Consider the following 21,658-nt stretch of genomic DNA (forward strand, 5'->3'; position numbering starts at 1 on the left):
AGTCCAAATTCACGTTGTGGATATTATGGTCTCTCTTGTATTTACATGAAACAAGATCTTGTCTTGCTTATTTGTATAATAAACCTTTTTAAAGTGTATTTAAAAAGTTTGCAGCTAAAAAATGTAAGAACTTACCGTTTTCAAGGAAATTCATTATCAATATAAAATATATACATTCATCTGTATTTTAAAACAATTACTAGAAAAATGAAACTAAATTTTTAGAGGTAAATCCTTTCTGTATTTTGAAAAAGGAAGCTATAAAGAACAACAACAAAAAAACCCAAATATAATAGAAGCTATGTATGGCCCTCTGAGAGCTAGCCAATTAATTTTATAAACTCTGTTTTTTGTTTTATTATTACAACATATTAGTCACCATACTTTTTTTATTATATAAATTCTGTTTTGATTGCTTTTATTTGAGGATTCTCCAAATATCTTTATCTTTCTTAAAGTACAGTAATCTGGCTAGGCAGTATGCTTTAATAGAGGCCTGATAAATTTGGGAAAAGATGTTTTACAGGCTTTATATAGGAAAGTTCAATTAATATTATGGGTTCATATTAGCTTTAAAAATAATAGCATTATTTCTGACTTTACTTAACTAAAGATTAAGGAATCGCATTTTGTGATGCACAAATACTTACATGAATATTTTCTATCTTTAATCTTTTCAGTTCGTTTTGGTCACTATTTGGTAAATTATTTGCATCATATAGTCTCTGAAATCTCTTGGTATCATTCAAGGTGTTACTAAATTCACTCATTTTGGATTTTGCTGGAACCTTAAAGAGTATACTGCCAATTCCATAATAAACATTACTGATAAAGTTAATAAGGAAACTATGAATAAGTATTGAACATATCTCAATAAGATACAAGATATACTCTTATAATACATAACTTCATAAATTCTCAGAAGTTGACATTACATGGCTCTTGAAGTTGGATGGCTTTACTAAACTAACATAAAAGCAAAAAGCAACTTCCTTCCTATAAACCATATTTGTCTTTGGTTATAGTAGTCATTAGAAAAATACCGTAATTCTTTATGGACTTGGAAGAAAGACTAAACCTAATGGTCTCTTTATGGGTTTTAGTGATGGACTATTACCATATTTTATTGGGTCACAATCATAAATTTAATTTAGCATTGGTTATTTTTGACTTAAGAACTTACTCTGTAAAAAGACAAGGAAAGACATTTGCTTACCTTGTATTACATGTGAGTTGTCTTTCAAGAAGAAGTTATACAGGTATTTGGGGATAAAAGCAGACATACATGCATAAGCCAAGGCTAAGAAAGAATAAGGCAAAGATATATAGCAAATTAGTTAAGGGGTAAATGGTCAGTAGTCACTCAGCACACAAACCTTGAATCTACTATTAAACAAGAATAATGTTAACAATTGATGGAAACACAAAATTAAGTGGGGGAGAACCCCCTATCTTTTAAAACAGAAAATATTTTGGAATGACAAAAGATAACCATCCTAGTAATTTTTCAGTTTCAAATGAGTATGGCAATCTTTATCCCACAACAATAAAAACTTTTATTATCACAACATCATACTTAAAAAAAATATCTAAACTTGGTCTTTATTAATGAGTCATATAGACCTCAAGATCCTTAATTTTTTTGATACAAACAAAAGAGTCTGAGAACTTTGAATTTAGGAGCTCTAGTCATAAACTGTTCTTTCAAACAAAGATCTCTTAATATTCTTGGATAAGAATGTGTAATAATAGACTATGCTTAACTAAACATAGCAAAATCTCTGGTCTAGATTAATGAGTATTGATGTCAGAGAACAGTGCATTTTAAAAATCACTCAAATAGCGAAATTTTAGCTCTCTGGTATTATGCTATCTCTAGACTCAATTCCTGAAATCTCTGTAAATTCTGACCTGAAATAGAATTTATAAAAGATGGAAATCCAAGATTCAGACTTCTAGAGATTTATGCTATATAGGGTAGCAGCCTAGATGTGATATCATTAGTGATTAGAGTCAATTAAATTTAACAAATATTTTTTGAAAAACCTACTATAAAAGAGGCATTATAAGAGAGGGACAGAAAATTAAAAAGCTGTCATTAAAAAAAACTTTTAACCAAAGAATGGGTTACTATGTTAGTATATAAATAACTAAAATATAAAACATATAAAAGATAAACTTCCAGAAATATAAGGTGCTGTATGGGTTCAAGAGGGAGAATTAGAAAAGTCTTCATTAAGAAATGATTGAAATGATTGGAGAAAAAGACCACTATTTATTTCTTTACAAACTGTTTAGAAATTATACATATACTAAAACTAGTTTCTAAAGAAGTCAAAATTTTCTCCAAAGTTCATTAAATGGCACAAAAGAAGATGAATTCATAATCAGATTCCCCCTAATTTTCTAGTCACTGTCTTGTTACAACGGAAACTCTAGTAATAAGTTAATCTTTCACATCCTCTAAAATGAGTCTAACAGATTATTTCACAGAAATTTGCAGTATGTAGGGGTGCTCAGTCGTTAAGAATCTGCCTTCGGCTCAGGTCATGATCCCAGGATCCCTGAATTGAGCCCCATATTGAGCTTCCTCCTCCATGGGAAGCCTGATTCTCCCACTCCCACTCCCCCTGTTTGTGTTCCTGCTCTTGTTATCTCTCTCTCTGTCAAATAAATAAATAAAATCTGGAAAAAAAAAGAAATTTACAGTATCTACTAGGAAGAGATCAAGTACTTCACAACAAAAACAAAAACCGGGCGCTTCAGTGGCTTAGTGGGTTAAAGCTTCAGATCAGAATCTCAGGGTCCTAGGATTGAGTCCTGCATCAGGCTCTCTGCTCAGCAGGGAGCCTGCTTCCCCCTCTCTCTGCCTGCCTCTCTGCCTATTTTTGCTCTCTCTCTCTCTCTCTGTGTCAAATAAAGAAATAAAATATTAAAACAAACAAAAAAACCTTTCCTATTTGAATAAAATATTTTAGGAAAATATGTACAGTGATTATTTACATGATAAACAGGCTTACCTTCATTATTGAAATTTAAATATAGGAATGGAGCACAAAGTGAATCAAGACCTGATGGAAAGGAGTTTGGGGTAAAGAATTCAGTAAATAAAGATCAGTATAAGTGTATATACATACCTTATTAAGTTCCCTGAATTACTTCTATATAGATTAAGCATTTTAAGTATTACTCATCCAGAAATATATTACACATCATAGTGTAGTGTGAGGAGTAATTGACAATGACTGGCACATAGTATATGCCCAATACAGATCAGATACTGTTATTATTACCTATTATTTTGAGTTAAAGTGAGAAATACAGTAGTCGAAAAATGTAAAATTGATAGAAGGCTTGGACTATATAGTCTCATCTCTGACCCTAGGTGATCCTGGCAATCATTGTAACATCTCCAAGCATGTTTCCTTATCCTGGAGATGGAAATTTGTCTTACAAGTTTCTCTGGGATGATGAAAAGCAATCTTACTAAAATTGTACAGTAAAAAAAAATATGTTACATATGTCTTTTATTCATAATAATGCTGCTCATACGTTATCATGTTGAAGGGAGGTAGGTACATAAATCTATCTATAATTTTTAGGAAGATACGGAACTCTAAAAGGGACAAGGCTAGGAACAATAATAGCTTTGTTTTAAGTTTTGCCAGAAATTGAGATTTAAAATAAAAAAAAAAAAACCCTACTGTTCATCGCAGCAAATTAAAAAATAGAACTGGGAAGAATGGGCATCTCATTCATGAATTTATCAATGACTACAAAAATAATAATGAGAAGGGCTAAAAATGAAGGACATGAAACATTAAAGTTATTTAATAAGAGAGAGATAATAAATAAAATAAGCAGTATAGAGTGGTATCCTATTCTCCAGTTCCAGGTTGTAAATCGTTAAATGACAAGAATATCAATTAACCCCAAATTATTTATGGTATAATATTATTTTATTATTTGCATAGCATTAAAAATAGTGTCCCCAAAGAGTACAATAGCACAAAGGATTCTTCCTATTTTACTAATCAGTATTATGGCAAATTGTTTCATTAAATATCATGCATTTAAAGATATCCACTATGCATTTAGACAAAGTTTTAAAAAAAGTTCTCTCAAAAAATGGAAAACCAGAAATAGCTTTCCACAAAGCTAAGGATATTTTGATAATTTGTTTTAAAATTTTAAATTGTCAGTCATGCAACATGCTTCTGGCACTTCAGAAAGAATCTTAATAATGGGGGGAAAATGTTACCTTGCCAATACACAAGATCAGGATGAGACACAACCCAGGCTTTTAATACACGCCTAAATTTTGCATGACCTTCTGGTGATGATAATAGTTCATCATACTGATGACACCGAGGAATATCCACTTCAATCTGTAAAACAGCAAAACAATAAGGTGGAACTGGAATAGAGTGATCTCCAATAAACCTCAAGATGAGGAAAAGGAAAGAGTGTATCCTGAATATCAGAATAGACCATCTACATAATCCTGGTGTCTGAAGTTTTTAAACTTTATATTATTCCTCTGGAAACACCAAGAAAGTTGTATGTATATTTAAAAAAAAAAGGCAGATTCTTTTTATTGAAAAGGCATATATTAATAAAGTTTTCAAAAAACCTTCCTTTACATCCTGGCCTAAATAAAGGGCAAATTCTTCAGATAAAAAAGTACAATTATTAGGAAAAGTTACTTGGTCTATATACTCCTTTAGAACAATTCTAACTCATTAACTTGTGAGTAAAATAAGAGCATGCGTATACATGCATATGAAGGCTGCTGAGTTTCGTAATTAAGAAAATTCCTCTTGCCCTTCTAAAATTTAAAGATTTGGCAGAATTATCTTGGGTTGTTTAAGAAAATCTAAATCGTACTTGTCTATCTGTAGGAATTGGAGTATCTTTATCAATTGCATCATACTTGGCATGAATAGCCCCCTGCAAAAAATAAGAGAAGATATATTAATTTATCATATCTTTAACAAATTATTAACTTAGACAAAATATAGTTCTTAAAAACATCTATCTTTGAAAATAAACCCAATTATAGATAGGCACACTCAAACCCAGAGCATCTTCTTAGAAAATTCTTCACATCTTTTACAATCTGTGATGAAAGTCTGTGACAATTTACTATTTTGCTAACTCAGTCATTTGAATTATATGCACAGGAAGACAAGTACGTTGAAAGAGTCACTTAATGAATATGCTTAGATATTCTCCTAGTCCCCAAAACACAACACAGCTTTGTTGTGCTCTATTCATTGCCCTCTCACACACAGTAAGTTTCATGAAGAAATTAAAAAAAAAAAAAAATGGGCGGAGTCATCCTTTGAGAAATTTTCCTGTTAAAGTTGGAAATGAAAGCAAAAATAAAATAAAATTGTTTAAAGGAGTTCACCAGAAGGAAGAGGTTTGGGATAAATTAAAGAATGAAATAAAGAGATCACTTATATTTTCCATTTATATTGTTACAGAAAGAATGATTACATAAACTACTTCAAATTTTGGTCATGTTCTATAGGATCAAGCACAGAACAATTCTTAATTCTCTGGTTTACTGTTATGGTAGAGAAAGAGCTAGGAATTTGGAGTTCAAACTCTGATACTACATGCTATTATCAGCATCTCGGGCACATCTACTTTATGAGACATTTGGACAAGCTGACCTTGGAAGTAGTCTTGAATTTTAACATTTTATGGTTCTACAATTCTAATTATTACCATATGGTAGGAAAAAAAGGCATTCTTATTAAGCAACCAACCAAACTCAAAGATATTTGTAGACTTTCACCAAAGAAATCAGGAATAAAGGAAGGAATTTTTTCAATAGAGAGTTCAAAGGATTAAAAATACTTGGGAGAATTTGCACACAAAAAATTATGTAAAGATATCTATAAGAGAATACAGGAAGGCAGGATGACAAAGAAATTGACAGGAAATGCAAACATAATGGCAAAGATTTGGCCCATTACCATGACTGCTATCACTAAAGTCTCTGTTAGTACTTCAAGTCAACTATAATAATGTGACACCTTGCCTCTTCTCACTGCCACCCATAAGGTACCACAGATGACAAAGTAGCATTTTTCCTGGAAGCATGGTGCTGGGAAGACAGATGTGCCAAAAGGAACTAAATTATATTCATGATTATTGACAAGGTTCAAATTAGAGTGGAATATTTCTCCTTATACTAAGCAGTCCTATTTGCATTTTCTTTTTAAGGTTTTATTTATTTATTCAGGAGAGACAGAGAGTGAGAGAGAGACACAGAGGGAGAGAGAGACAGAGGCAGAGGGAGAAGCAGGCTCCCCACTGAGCAAGGAGCCTGATACGGGGCTTGATTCCTTGACCCTGAGATCATGACTTGAGCTGAAGATAGATGCTTAACCAACTGAGCCATCCAGGTGCCCAGCAGTCCTATTTATAAATGAACATACTTTATAAGCAGGGCTATATATTTATAACTGATATGTATATTAAAATATTCAATTTTTAAAATGAATAATCAATATAATTTGAGTCCCATTAAATATTAAATAGCATAAATGTAACAAGACTTCATATTTTTCTATTCTATCTATTCTATTCTTTTCCTCTATTCCTTTCACTAAAAATTGCAAAATAATCTTAATACTCAAATTTTACTACATAATTTTCTAATAACTTGGAAAATATATATTCAGAAAGTACTTTCCTTCTTTCTTAACATGATTGATCAGCTTCTAACCTCTTCTTTCTTACCTCAACTCCCAAAAGAGCAGCCCAGGTTAAACCTCTCATAAGAGGAGGAATGTCAACTCTTGCTTCTTTCCAGATTTGATTTTTTTTATACGGATAAGCCTATAGGTAAAAAAAGATATGAAAAATAGCTCAAGTTACTAAGTGCCTTCTTTCAATCTAAACAATTCTGAATATACCAGTGATAAAGTTGAAGGTGACCTGCAATAAAGTTCCAAGTATCTGAAATTATTTCACCTGATGTTATTAATACATATTAAGTTAGCAGTGGAATAGTTCCCTACCTCTGTAAATCTTATATAGTACAATCAAAGAGAGGAGCTGAATTTACTGTTTTTAATCATCCCTCTCTATTTTGTGTTCTGAAAGAATTATGAATGGATCCTATGGAAAATAATATTCTGAACCTCATATGTTAAATAACATATAAGACACTTTGTAAAATACCTAGTAACATAGAAAGTATTCAGTAAATGTAAGTTTTTATTATGGTTTTACTTCTATAAGCTTGCATGTAAATTTGTCTTTTTATAAATTTGTACTTCAGGAGGAATTTCTAGAATAGAATTAATACGACATAGGGTATGGATCCTGTTAAAGGCTCTTAATATAAAATTTAAAATAGCTTTATAGAATGTTTTAACCAATTTACACTTATTCCAGAAGAATGAGAGTTCCAATCTCAATATACATTTCCTCACTTTGCTAATTCAATATGGAAAAAAAGTTTACTTTTTTCAGTCCTAATAAGGATACATATTTTAGTAGATTTACTGACTAGTTTTATTTCTATTATTTTTTAATCCATTTCTCTGTTTCAATGATAGTCCTTTTCCCTACTGATTTTTAAATGTTTTTTAAATATTAAAAAAAGATATTAAATATCTTTTGTCTAATGTGGTTTTGCATAGATTCCTTCATCTTGTTTTTACTTTTTAGTTTTATTTACAATTAACATGTATCATTTTTACTATTAATCAGATAAATGGGTCACAAGAATTAGTGTTCTCATGACATCAAGATTCCCTAAGAATTACCAATGAAATAAAAAAATAAAGATTGCATATGGACTCTTTACACCTTATGCTTTAGAATCCTACCTTTAGCAGCCTGTCAAAGAGAATGATTCTGTTTAGTTGGTACTCTGTGTCCCTCTCTCGGATGATTAAAGGGAGAGTGGCAGCTGCAGACAACTCATTATTGCTGTTTGAATGAGGTAAATTAGACTGGCTATAATAGAGAAACAAGAGCAGAAAAATTGACAAAACATATAAAATAAAAAAACCCGAACATCACATTTTTGTATCTTCCTTAGGAAACAATTTTCCAAAAAAATATGCAAGCTTCTTATCAATATAATAGAAAGAGAAAAGAAAAATAATGGTAAAAAGAATATATATATATATATATATATATACTCACTCATCTTCAAGTAGTGGGTAAAATGCTTCTCCACCAACATCTTTTAATCTCTGAATTTAAAGAGAAAATATTTATGATACTTAAGATCTGAGACAGAAACACTGATCTTTATTTAAAAGGAAGAATAAGGTAAAATTATATATTTATAAAGATACCAGGAGAACTACAACAGAATTTAAAATTCATTTATTGTAAACATGCAAATACATCATGCCTGCAGTGATTAAGTTTAGCTATAAAGAATATTCTTTGTTTTTTTATTTTTTTACCTTCAGGGAGTTCTCATAAATGTTGCATACCTATTATGATAGTTTTCTAAACAGGATGCAGAATTGCTAAAATTAGTATAAAATTGAATAAATGGATAAAACATTTTTTAAATTATGTGAAGTATATATAAAAAGGTACTTTTTAATACACATCCCTTAACTTAGAACTTGGCTCCAATTTACTTCTGCCTTGATATTAATACAAACTAAAACAAAAGTAAGGTGCTAAAAAAAGGATTCGGAAGAATTTCTCACATCATACGTTGAACATGCATGACTCAAATAGCTGGTAAATCAGCTGACAAAACTCAATTTTCTTAATTATTTTTTCACAAACTTATTATAATAATGTTACTCCAAATAATACCATTGCCAGGATTATAGATATTCTTCAAAAGCATAAGGCAGCAGGCAATAGTAAAGTAAAATCTAAGACACATCCTAAGTAGGGTGATTAAAGTTAATGCCATCTTGCCTGCTGCTCTGCTCTTCAGTTCAACTTCCAACTCGAGGGCAGAGTATCTGCTCCTCTGGGGATTGACACAGAAGTTCAAGCTCTGTGTGTAGCCAGCATTGATCTTCTGTTGATTAGAATTATTGTGTACTCACCCATGTGAGTTAGCCTCAGAATTTTTTTTTTTTTAAAGACTTTATTTATTTGAGAGAGAGGGAATGAGAGGGGTGAGGGGCAAAGGGAGAAGCCAGCTCCCTGCCGAGCAGAGGGTCCGATGTGGGACATGATCCTGGGACTCCAGGATCATGACCTGAGCTGAATAGCCTCAGAATTTTTAAAAGCCGAAGAAAAATCTTTTACCCACAACTGAGAATCTGGCAAACTCTTATTTTACGCCTGGCTTTTTTCTAAAATTTGATGTGCTGTAGATTTATGCCATTTTTCCTCTACACTTTTAGGTGTTTCTTTTGTGGATTGAAATTCTAAGTAGAAAAATAAGATTTTCTCAAATTTTACCCCATTATTAATACACACATTGTTTTAAAATTTGGGTTTTACTGTCCTGAAAGTCAAAATATTACAAGTAACTTTTCTGCTTTTTTTTATATTAAAAATGTAGCATATTAAAAGTACAAAAAGGGCAAAAATACAGAAAAGTAGAAACAAAAATTATTTGGTTTCCATATTATTTTTAAAATCAGCAACATAAAAATTTTTTTAAATAATCATAGATAAAAGTATTTTAAATTTCAAAAGTGGAAATGTAAGGTCATTGAGAAAGTAAAATTGAAGCCCTGTATTTAGTTAACTGGTGTTCATATACTTTGATTATATTTAAAGAAGCAAATTAAGAGTAAAACCAAATTGGTCAAAACCATGGATTTGGATGTAATTTATTGTTTGTTGTTTTGTACTGCTACTTACTTTATCTACTATACACATTCTTTTCAAAGAGATGATAAGCTTAGTGTATTGTGTAGTAATAATTATAGATTTAGATTTTCTATTCCTTGCATTACGGCAGGTAAGAGATTCTAATTCCCTCCTACTACTTAATATGTAAAATACTAACAGGAAAAGCCTAAAAATATAAGGAAAATCAATGATGTGAGACCCAAAACTGGGCTTAGAGATAAAGGATATATGCTAGAAATAAAATATATTGATGATCATGGCCTAAGGTTTTAAGCACAATGGGACAAAGACTTGGGCATCTGATTAACAGGCAGCCAGACTGGAGGAGACCCTGCTATATTCAAGAAAGAACTGGGTGTGTTGGGGGCAGAGGGGAGGACATCCAACTTTAGCCAGCCTGAGTGATTGATGTAGGGAAGAAGAATACCCAATTCAGATTCCTTTTAGCTGTCCTGTCTCTCCTAATAAGGTAAGGAGGGAAGCTGAGAAGCTTTGTATAAAGGTCACAGCCCAGAGACACAGGTTTGCTAAAGGGCTGAGACCTAACCATAGGACTACAGAACTCCTTCCCTTCCCTACCTTAAAACCCATGTCAATAGAGCTCCAGTAAAAAGGGGATTCCAGCTGAAAGAGCTGCATGCAGGTCTCAGACTGTATTTTAAAAAGTCTCCAGGGAAAAAAAAAGTCTTTAGGGAAACCCAAAATCACCAGGGGGCATAAGAGCAAGGATAGTTGAGGAAATTTTAGTCTCTGACAAAAAAGCACACATAGTAAACAGCTAGATAAACACGACATTGTGAGCTAAAGGCCTATTTACCGTAGTTCTTTTTATTGGTAAATCATGTTAGGGTTTCAACAAAAAATGGCAAGGCATGCTAATATGTGAAAAAGACACTCTGAAGAAACAAAGCAAGCCATAGAACCAGCCTCAGATTTGTCAGAGAGTTGGAAATTATAAGGCCAGTAATTTAAAATAATTCTGATTAATATGCTAAGGGCTCTTAGGAAAAAAGCAGAAAGCATGCAAGAACAGGTGGGTAATATAGGCATGGAGATAGAAATTCTAATAAAGAATCAAAAGATGTAACCTATGTGTTATAGAAACCTATGTGTTATAGAAATCAGAAGAAGGAGAAAGGAGGAAATTTCTGGAAATTTTCAAAATTAAAGACATGAAACAACAAAGATCCAGGAAACTTTATAAACATCAAGCAGGATAAATACCAAAAGAAAAAACTATGCCTAGTAATATCATATTCCTTAAAAGAAACCATCAAAAGTTAAAGGAAAAGCCATAGATTAGAAGATATATGCACTACACATAGCCAACAAAGACTCCATATTTGGAATATATATTTTGAAGTCCTCAAATCAATAAGAAATCACCCAGTAGAAAAATTGATAAAAGATATGAACTAGTAATATATAGAAGAGGTAAACACACTACCAAGAAATATGAAGAGATTCATAACTGCATTATAATCAGTATTATAGCAAATTAGTATTATAGCAAAATATTATTCTATACCTTTTAGAGCAATGTATATTTTTTAAGGTTTATTTATTTAAGAGAGAAAGAGAGAACAGGAGCAGGGGTTGGGGTAGGGAGGGGCAATGGGAGAGGAAGAAGCAGACTCCCCACTGAGCAGGGAGTTCCACGCAGGGCTTGATCCCAGGACCCCAGGATCATGACCTGAGCCTAAGGCAGACGCTCAACCAACTGAGCCACTCAGGTACTTCTAGAGCAATAATTTTGTAAAAATTTGATAATATCATGTGTTACCAAGTATATAGAAAATGAGAAACCTTATCCAATAATGGAAAAAAGATACAACTCCATTTGTGAATGATTGAACAGTTTGTACTAAAGCTGAAGATGTACAGATAGTATTTCCCAATAACGTCACTCCTGGGTATATACCTTAAAGAACCTCTGACATATTTTATGAGATCAGGGAGAAATTCAAGGCTTCATGTATATCTTTAAGGTTTTATTTAAAAAAAGAAAAAATATGAGGTAGATTTGTCAAAACATCATTCTTACATTTCTTAGCTGGCATAAGGACAATGTCACGGTGGTGTCATCTAATAGTGAGCTTCTGTCTCGACCCTGTCCAAAGCTTTCACCATCTTCAAAGAGAAAACTGAAAAGAGATTTAAAAAAAATAATTATTTTAATGAGAACACAAAAAATGATTTATTGCTTCTGCTATAAAATAAAATTTATTCTAAATCATCATTCCCTCATCAAAGAAAGAAATTTTAGACTAAATGGATTAATTAAAAATATGTATTCAATATGTTTATATTTCACCAAACAATTCTAATTTTTAAATATAAATTGAGTTCATATGAATACAGTATACAAATAGAAAGTATTTTAGGAATACAAGAGTGTGATTTATTCTCTTTGCTCATGCAGATTCAATGCTAAAATTACTCTCTTGACAATATGCATATGTGCTCCTGAGGAAGTTTATATGAGTGAGAAATGATAAAAGAAGAAAGAAAAATCATGATAGTAACTTCTCAGGAGAAAGAATAGTGAATAATAAATGCATAAAATTTCTTTAGGATTTCAGAGAAATAATTTTGAGAATTTATATATATCCTTGAAATTTCTATCATCTTATTTCCCAGTGTTCTGTTTAATTCAATGTGTGAGAAATAAAATTGACTGAAAAATCAGTTTAAGGGGGAAAATATAGAGACCCAGTAGTCTACTCAAATAATTAACCTAAAAATTTAACATGTGAAGAAAAAAATGATCAGCAGGTAACTTTTATAGTTACCTACAATGATCAAATCTAGTAGTAAAATCTAAAATTAAAATTTTAAAGCATTGGTGGAAACTTAAGAGATTTAGGTTCACATCTTTACGAATAAATACAAACAGCAATGGAACAGTAACAATTTTGGTACTTAGAGTTGTACTGTTAATTAACTTTCAGTCTAATTTATATGATGATGTCCAAGATCTTAAGCGGTTCTACAGTTTTCATAACAGTGATTTAGTACCATGATGATCTCTAGGACAATGAGGCCATAGAGTACATTTACAATTGTAACTGGAAATAAAAAATAGTTACTTATAATAGGCATACTAGTCTACTTTATTAACTCTCTCGAAATTACTATTCTTTCTGACTTGTACATTTTTCATTTTTGAACATCAATTATTAAAGCTATTCCATAATAATGGACCTACTTCAAATAGACCAGAAAGCAAATTATGTATTAAAATATTTAAAAATTTATTAAAAATAATAAAATGTTAATGTGAATTCTTCAAATAAAAGCTTCAGCCAAAAAACCAAGGTATTGACTTCCAGTTGCTTTCATAATCACTTAATCGGAATGTCTAGCAAAGAAATCCCAAATTAAATAAAAATGTTATTACTAAATGTTTTTCACTTCTAAGAGAAACTTTCTTTCCTTACTTGGGGAGTGTGCAGATAGGTGGTTTAGACCGAATGATCTCCTTGTTGACCAGCTCTTTCTCCAAGTCACCTCCCGCTAAACACCAAAGGTAATACACTTCTTCAATAGATCTTTCTGCCAGGTAATCACTGTTTATATCTATTAATAGCAAATGGAAAAGAATCATAGCTATCATACTTTTTGTTTTTATCAAAAGACAATAGGCATATTCTCAAAATTAATTGAAGAACACAGCAAGAATCCCTTTAATAAGAACATTCATACTATAAACTGCACAAAGGATGAAATGCAGATATACATATTGGATGTACATTCAGTTTCTTTGAGAAAAAATAGAATTTCTACCCTCTATATTAGAGTTATATGGGAAATATATTCTATATATTGGGTTCTGTGGGGAAGGGATAAGGGCAGAAAAAAGCACTTGGACAGTTAACTAATACAAACTATCCCATTCTTCATGTCTTGAGGCAATTGTTGCCTTTTCTGAAGAGTCTTTCTTACTGTCTCAGGCACACTATGATTCTACTGCACTATGTTCATATTGAATTTATCTATAATAGTAATATAAATGTTTATCTGCCTCTCCATTTGGCATGAATGTTACTTGAAGTTATAGTGCATGGAACATAGCAGGAACTCAAAAAAATATCTGACTGAATGAACGCTTAATAAATATTTCCTGCCACGACTTACATCTTGATAACTCTTCAATGTAAGAATATTATTGGTGCCACTAAAACACACATTCTGAGAATGGTAGTCTTTATAGATGAATGAAAAGAAAAAAGCTGATATTCTCTTACAATGTGGAATATAACGGTATGGACTTCTACTGATAATATAATTTTTAGAGATCATTTTTAATAAATTATGTAGAATATGATATATGTATGTTGTAGTGGAAATTCCACTGGGAATTAGAAAGCAATATTGGCATTAAGATTTGAGATGAAAATAGGACTTTGGTTTGCATAATGAATTGTTTTTGGTGCCACTTCCTCAATTCTTAAAAGTTCTTTCTCCAAAGCAAGTTAAATTTAAAGGATTAAAAAGTTAGGTGGTGTAAGAGACTCTTAATCTCACAAAACAAACTGAGGGTTGTCAGGGGGAGGGGGATAGGGAGAGGGTTGTGGGGTTATGGACATTGGGGAGGGTATGTGCTATGGTGAGTGCTGTGAAGTGTGTAAACCTGGCGATTCACAGATCTGTACCCCTGGGGCTAATAATACATTATATGTTTATAAAAAATAAAAAATAATTATTAAAAAAAAGAAAGAAAGAAAGAAAGAGAAAAAAAAGAAAAGAAGTTAGGTGGTTATATTTTAAGCAAATCCCAAATTATCTCTGAATTCCCAGACAGGTATCCATAAAGCCTTACTAGTGTAATATATATGTTGTTGGTAAATACAAAACTGAAAGTAGGATAAAGGTACTTTCTTTAAAAATAAAACACTGTTTTCGGTCTTATTCATCATTACCTTTACATAGCTGACTGATATCCTCAGGCAGAGTCAAATCAGCACATCTCAAAGAAGATGAAAACAGACTGGCAGGTTTGGTAAAGGGAGTATATAAAGGTGACACTTCACTAAATACCTTGTCCTGCATTAAGTCATTGGCAGTTGGCCTTGAGAAAAATTTAAAACACACAGTAGGAATGAGATACAAATTTCATCAATAGAAATCCTTGGCATCACTTATTTAAAAGTTACAAAATGTAGAAAATTACTTTTCAAATGATTTAATTATAATTTATGTTTACCAGGGTAAATCAACTTTCTTTTTTTCTTAAATTGCTGTGTAAAGCTGACCTTTTAATGTTCATTCCCTGATTTGTGTGTCTCATTACTCTCTTCAAAAGTAAAAAATCCCACATATCCAGTGGTACCAAATTAGCCAGTGCCTTACCTAATTTTGAAAATAGTGCTATGAAAAAAGATCACTGGAAATATGAATAATCTTCTTATATTGAAAAATCTGATAAGACACTTTGTAAAACTTTCATAATACATGGCTTTTGTATTATATGATGTAGGCCTGTTTCTGAATATGGTGTGAAATGAATCTTGTGGCTTTGGAAAAAAATTAGAAGAAAAATAACAAATTTCTACAGAGCTTCTTAATGTAAGGAAAAATGATAAGAGCTAGCATATAGTTTATATCAGGAGTCAGATAACTATTGTTCTTGGGTTAAATTCACCTACTGTCTATTTTTATATGGTCCATGAGCTAAAAATAGATTTTGTATTTTTAAATAGTTGAAAAAATCAAAATGCTATTATTTTGGATATGTGAAAATTATAAAAAACTCAAGTTTCAGTATCTAAAAGTAAAGTTTTATTGGAACATAGCAACACTAACTCATTTAAGTATTGTCTTTGGCTGCTTTTAAGCTACAAGATCAGTGCTGTTACAGACTATGGTCCATGAAGTAAAAAATACTCACTCTCTGGTCCTTACCAAAAAGAGTTTGTTGATTCCCGAGTTAAATAAACACAACAGCACCTCGGGCTTTTTTTTTTTTTTTTTTTTGTAAAAATATGATTTGAGAATATATTTTATGATGTGGAGTTTAATATATCCACATTTAGAAATATCTGCACCTGCATTTAGAAGAATATGCTTGCTTCAATATGAAAAAAAGACTCATACTTTGCAACATTTCATGTGCACTTTTCTTTTTAGTTTAGCTAACCATGATTATTTCCCTGGTTATCTGCCAAGTTTTCAATTAACATTATTGTCAGTGGATCCAGCCAAATTAACTATGGCAAAATGTACTTAGAAACTTGTGTCATGGATGATATTACAGCATACTGAAGGAACTATCACTAACTCCAATTGCCCATTAAATAACCAGCAATCAACCATAAAAAAACCAATGTTTCTTTAAGTTACTTACACACGGATCTGTGGTTGACAAATGTGAAGTAAATAAAATCTTAAATATCGACTGGCAATGTGTTTGATTTTTCTAAAGCACAAAAATAAACACTGGAAAATGCTCCTTAAAAAATTTGCTAAAATAATGGCACACATTCAAGGGGACAATTAAAAGTCTTAAATACACCACCAGTAGAGAAAATAATAATAATCTATCCTTAGCAGAGTCTAGATGAATACTTGTATATAAAAATGAAGTGACTGTACGCAAATGTTGAATTTTTTCCCTTTTGTGCTTTTTGCATCTTATAATCTATCAAAGATTATTACATATGAGCATCTTAATTTTTTACTTTTACCTTGACTATGATTTACCTGTGTTACTGAATATCTTAATTAAAATTCTAAACTAATAATGCCTTTTGGTTTTCTTCCTCCTCTCTTAATGTGGCATTAAACATAAAAACATAAAAATTATGTTTTTAATACCATTCCACTCTTCCTAACATGTATTGATAAAGATGTTTTTCTAAAGACTAATTAGAATATATTATTTTCAAATATCATATACTTAAGGAGTTTAGGAAAGACAACTGTAAGGCTAATAGTGATATCACCAAATGAAAACAAATAATAATACTTATAAGAAATCCTTTTATATTAACAATAATTATTAGTTGACCTCAACATTTATTGAAGTTTTAGGTTAAATACAATTGCCAATAAGCTTTTGTTGTAATTTCTCTTATGTCATTCATGTTTGGGAATATCTACAATTTAGCCGATTTTCTAATTGGAGACTAGGAAATGAACCAGTAACTTCTTTGGGAATGTGCCAGTTTTCTGACAGTGGTTTAATTACTGTTTTCTTCTTTTATTAATACATATTAGTACTATAACTAACAGTTATGATACTAGTGTCAATTATGTATTATTATATATATGTAAATATTCTCATTTAATCCATTACTATTATAAGTAATAAGAAAAACCACAAATACTTTTATACTAAAGATATCAGCATAATCTCTAAGTCTTAATAATATAAACCTCTTGGAAGGGTGGAAGGTGAGACACTTCTTCAAAAGATTTATCACATTTTCGGGAAGGTCCTGGTAAATAAAAAAAAAAAGAATTATTTAAAATGATCCATTTAAAAAAACATATTTTACTCACACTAGTCAGAAAGGCTAAAATTAACAAGTCAGGAAACAACAGATGTTGGCATGGATGCAGAGAAAGGGGAACCTTTTTACACTGTTGGTGGGAATGCCAACTGGTGCAGCCACTCTGGAAAACAGCATGAAGGTTCCCCAAAAAGTTGAAATCAGAGCTAACCTATAACCCAGCAACTGCACTACTAGAAGTTTATTGAAAGGACACAAACATCCTATAAACCCCAATGTTTATAGGATCAGTGTCCATAATAGCCAAACTATGGAAAGAACCCAGATGTCCACCAACAGATGAATGGATAAAGAAGAAGGGGTATGTATACATAATAGAATATTATTCAGCTATCAAAAAGTGAAATCTTGTCATTTGCAAACAACGTGGATGGAACTAGAGGGTATTATGTTAAGTGAAATAATAAGTCAATCAGAGAAAGGCAATTGTTATATGATTTCACTCATGTGGAATTTAAGAAACAAAACAGAGGAGCAAAGGGGAAGGGAAAAATAAAACAAGACATGATCAGAGACGGGGACAAACCATGAGACTCTTAACCATAGGAAATAAACTAAGGATTGCTGGAGGGGAGGGGAGAGGGGAAGGGGAAACTGGTTGATGGGCATTAAGGAAGGCGTGTGATATAATGAGCACTTGGTGTCATATGCAACTGACAAATCACTAGATTCTACCTCTGAAACTAATAACATACTATATGCCAATTAAATTGAATTTAAATAAAACATTTTTTAAAAAGAAAAGAATTATTTAAAATGATCCATTTAAAAATATATTTTACTCAAATGTTTGCTATTCTAGGACATTTTGATTTTTCTAAAAAGTCTTTTTATTTGGACTTTATACTAATTTATATTAGCTTATCACTCTATGAAAAAACAAAAATCTGAACAGAAATAAACATAGCTTTAAAATAGCTTGCTGTTCGGGGCGGCTGAGTGGCTCAGTGGGTTAAAGCCTCTGCCTTTGGCTCAAGTCATGATCCCAAGGACCTGGGATCGAGCCCCACATCGGGCTCTCTGCTCGGAGGGAGCCTGTTTCCTCCTCTCTCTCTGCCTACTTGTGATCTCTCTCTCTCTGTCAAATAAATAAATAAAATATTTTAATAAAAAAAAAAATAAAAAAAAATAAAATAGCTTGCTGTTAGATCTCAAGTATACGAAATACATACATTTTAATAACAGATTAATAACAAACCTTTATGATGTCCAGACAACCATGCTCTTCGGCCAGAACTATTATAGTGTCATCTACGCAATCTATAAAACAAAAAAATTGTATGAAGTAATGCTACTTATTTATCAGAACTGAACTCAGATAATTTTTTTAAAAATTGTGTTATGCAGTTTTGGAACCTGGAATATTAAAAGGCTTGTGACTTTGTTAAGTTTTGTTACATGTTGTGATAAAAATAAAGACTTTAAATACTAAATATTAATTGAATTATAGATACTAGAAGGTAGCCACTTAAATAATGACAAAAAGCAGTGGTTCAAGATAAAGATTCTCTTGCTCTCCCTCCCTATATATGTAATGTACATATAGATATTACTCTTTTGCATTTACATAATTTGGAGAATGTATACATATCTCTGGGGATTTAAAGTATACATTTTACAATTCATATCAAAATATTAATACCAAACTTCAATGAACTAGAACAAACCATCCTAAAATCTGTATTGAGCCACAAAAGACCTTGAATAGCCAAAACAATCTTGAAAAAGAACAAAACTGGAGATATCATGATCCCAGATTTCAAGAAATACTACAAAGCTGTAGTAATCAAAACAGCCAACAAAAACCCCCAAAATCTTGCCATTTGCAATGACATGGATGGAACTAGAGGGTATTATGCTAAGTGAAATAAGTCAGTCAGAGAAAGACAAATATCATATGACTCTCAGATATGAGGAATTTGAGAGGAAGGGTGGGGCGTTGTTGGGGGAAGGGAGGGAAAAAAAGAAACAGAATGGGACTGCAGAGGAAGACAAACCATAAGAGACTCTTAATCTCAGAAAACAAACTAAGGGTTGCTGGGGGTGGTGGGGTTGGGAGAGGGTGGCTGGGTTATGGACATTGGGGAGGGTACGTGCTATGGTGGGTGCTGTGAACTGTGTAAGACTGATGATTCACAGACCTGTACCTCTGAAACAAATAATACATTATATGTTTATAAAAACAAACAAACAAACAAAAACCAGTATGGTACTGACACAAAAACAGACTCACAGATCAACGGAACAGAATAGTAAGCCCAGAAATAAATTCATGCTTACAGGGCCAAATTTATCTTCCACCCAAGAGGCAAGAATATGCAATGGGAAAAAAGACAGTCTCTTCAACAAATTGTCTTAGGAAAACTGGACAACCACATGCAAAAGATGAAACTGGACCACTTTCTTATACCATACACAAAAAAAAATAAAAATGGGTTAAGGACCTAATTGTAGGGGTGCCTTGGTGGTTCAGTCAGTTAAGCAACTGCCTTCGGCTCAGGTCATGATCTCAGCGTCCGGGGATTGAGCCCCTCAGTCGGCTCCCTGCTCAGAGGGAGTTTGCTTCTCCCTTTTCCTCTGCTCCTCCTCCCCATTTGTGCTCTCTCTGTGTCTCAAATAAATAAATACAATCTTAAAAAAAAAAAAAAAAGGACCTGTGAGACCTGAAACCATAAAAATCCTAATAGAGATAACAGGCAGGAATTTCTCTGACATTGGCTGTAGCAGCATCTTTCTAGATATGTCCCCTGAGGCAAGGGAAACAAATGCAAAGATAAATTGCTGGGACTACATCAAAATAAAAAGTCTGTACAGTGATGGAAAAAACCAACAAAAATAAAAGACAACTATTGAAAGGGTAAAGATATTTGTAAATGACATATCTGATAAAGGGTTAGTCTCCAAAATATATAAAGAATTTAAACAACTCTTTAATCACTATATTGTAAACCTGAAACTAATATAACACTGTATGTTAACTATACTGTAATTTAAAATAAAATAAAAAAGAATTTATATAATTCACCATCTAAAAAAAAATCCAACTAAAAATGGGCTGAAGATGTGAACAGACATTTCTCCAAAGTCATACAGGTGGTTAACAGACTCATGAAAAACGTGTTCAATATTACTCATAATCAGGGAAATGCAAAGTATAATCTCAATGAGATACCACCTCATACCTGTCAGGCTAAAATAAAAAAGTACAAGAAACAATAAATGTTGGCAAGGATGCGGAGAAAAAGGAACCCTTGTGTGCTACTGGTAGGAAAGCACACTGGTACAGTCTCTGTGAAAAACAGCATGGAGGCTCCTCAAAATATTAAAGATAGAAATAACATGATCCAGTAATCCCAGTACTGGGTATTTACCCAAAGAATAAAATACACTAATTCAGAAAGATATATGCACCCCTATGTTTATTGCAGCACTATTTATAACAGTCAAATTATGGAAGCAGCCCAAGTGTCCACTGATTATATGAATGGATAACAAAGATGTGGTGTGTATATACACAATGGAATATTACTTAGCTACAAAAAAACGCAGATTCTTGCCATTTACAGCAACATGTATGGGTATGGAGAGTATAACGCTAAGTGAAATAAGTTAGAGAAAGACAAGTACCATATGATCTCACTCATTTGTGGAACTTAAGAATCAAAACAAATGAAGAAAAAGAAATTTAAAAAAACAGACTCAACTATAGAGAAAAAACTGATGGTTACCAGAGAGGAGATGAGTTGGGGGGGTGGCAGGTGAAATAGGTGAGGGAAATAAAAGTACATTTATCATGATGAGGACTGAGTAATGTCTATACATTGTTGAATCACTACATTGTACACCTGAAATTAATATAACACTGCATGTTAACTACACTGAAATTAAAATTATAAAAATAATGAAGTCTAAGTTTAGTCTGTAGACAATATTAAGAAATCTCTAAGACTCCTTAAAAGCCTTATTATCAATACTTGAAACTAAACATGGTAAATATGGTAACATTTTGTGCAATTATATTTATGATTCATTATTATTTGATATTTATTGATACTTTTCAGTACATATTCTTTTTTAAAAAAATTTCTTTATTTTTTATAAACATATATTTTTATCCCCAGGGGTACGGGTCTGTGAATCGCCAGGTTTACACACTTCACAGCACTCACCAAAGCACATACCCTCCCCAATGTCCATAACCCCACCCCCCTTCTCCCAACTACCCTCCCCCCAGCAACCCTCAGTTTGTTTTGTGAGATTAAGAGTCACTTATGGTTTGTCTCCCTCCCAATCCCATCTTGTTTCATTTACTCTTCTCCTACCCCCCAAAC

The 21,658-nt window shown here is 32.0% G+C and overlaps 1 protein-coding gene across 2 annotated transcripts in view; it reads right to left on the reverse strand.

Annotated features, from left to right (window-relative positions):
- TBCK (TBC1 domain containing kinase) overlaps nucleotides 1-21,658 on the reverse strand; it is a 211,109-nt gene that overhangs the window by 116,000 nt on the left and 73,451 nt on the right. Inside the window, exons 8-19 of one of the 2 annotated variants that reach the window (XM_059376957.1) lie at nucleotides 18,526-18,587; nucleotides 17,191-17,252; nucleotides 14,736-14,884; nucleotides 13,254-13,392; nucleotides 11,858-11,957; nucleotides 8,176-8,225; nucleotides 7,854-7,956; nucleotides 6,757-6,855; nucleotides 4,888-4,950; nucleotides 4,262-4,388; nucleotides 3,021-3,071; nucleotides 1,217-1,300 (exon numbers count right to left, since the gene is read on the reverse strand). In XM_059376957.1, the coding sequence (XP_059232940.1) occupies nucleotides 1,217-1,300; nucleotides 3,021-3,071; nucleotides 4,262-4,388; nucleotides 4,888-4,950; nucleotides 6,757-6,855; nucleotides 7,854-7,956; nucleotides 8,176-8,225; nucleotides 11,858-11,957; nucleotides 13,254-13,392; nucleotides 14,736-14,884; nucleotides 17,191-17,252; nucleotides 18,526-18,587 (1,089 nt within the window). Of the gene's footprint in view, nucleotides 1-1,216; nucleotides 1,301-3,020; nucleotides 3,072-4,261; nucleotides 4,389-4,887; nucleotides 4,951-6,756; nucleotides 6,856-7,853; nucleotides 7,984-8,175; nucleotides 8,226-11,857; nucleotides 11,958-13,253; nucleotides 13,393-14,735; nucleotides 14,885-17,190; nucleotides 17,253-18,525; nucleotides 18,588-21,658 lie in introns of both variants that reach the window. The other variant, XM_059376946.1, reaches the window with a different exon arrangement.

Source organism: Mustela nigripes, chromosome 1, assembly GCF_022355385.1.
Source record: "Mustela nigripes isolate SB6536 chromosome 1, MUSNIG.SB6536, whole genome shotgun sequence".
NCBI classification, from domain to species: domain Eukaryota; kingdom Metazoa; phylum Chordata; class Mammalia; order Carnivora; family Mustelidae; genus Mustela; species Mustela nigripes.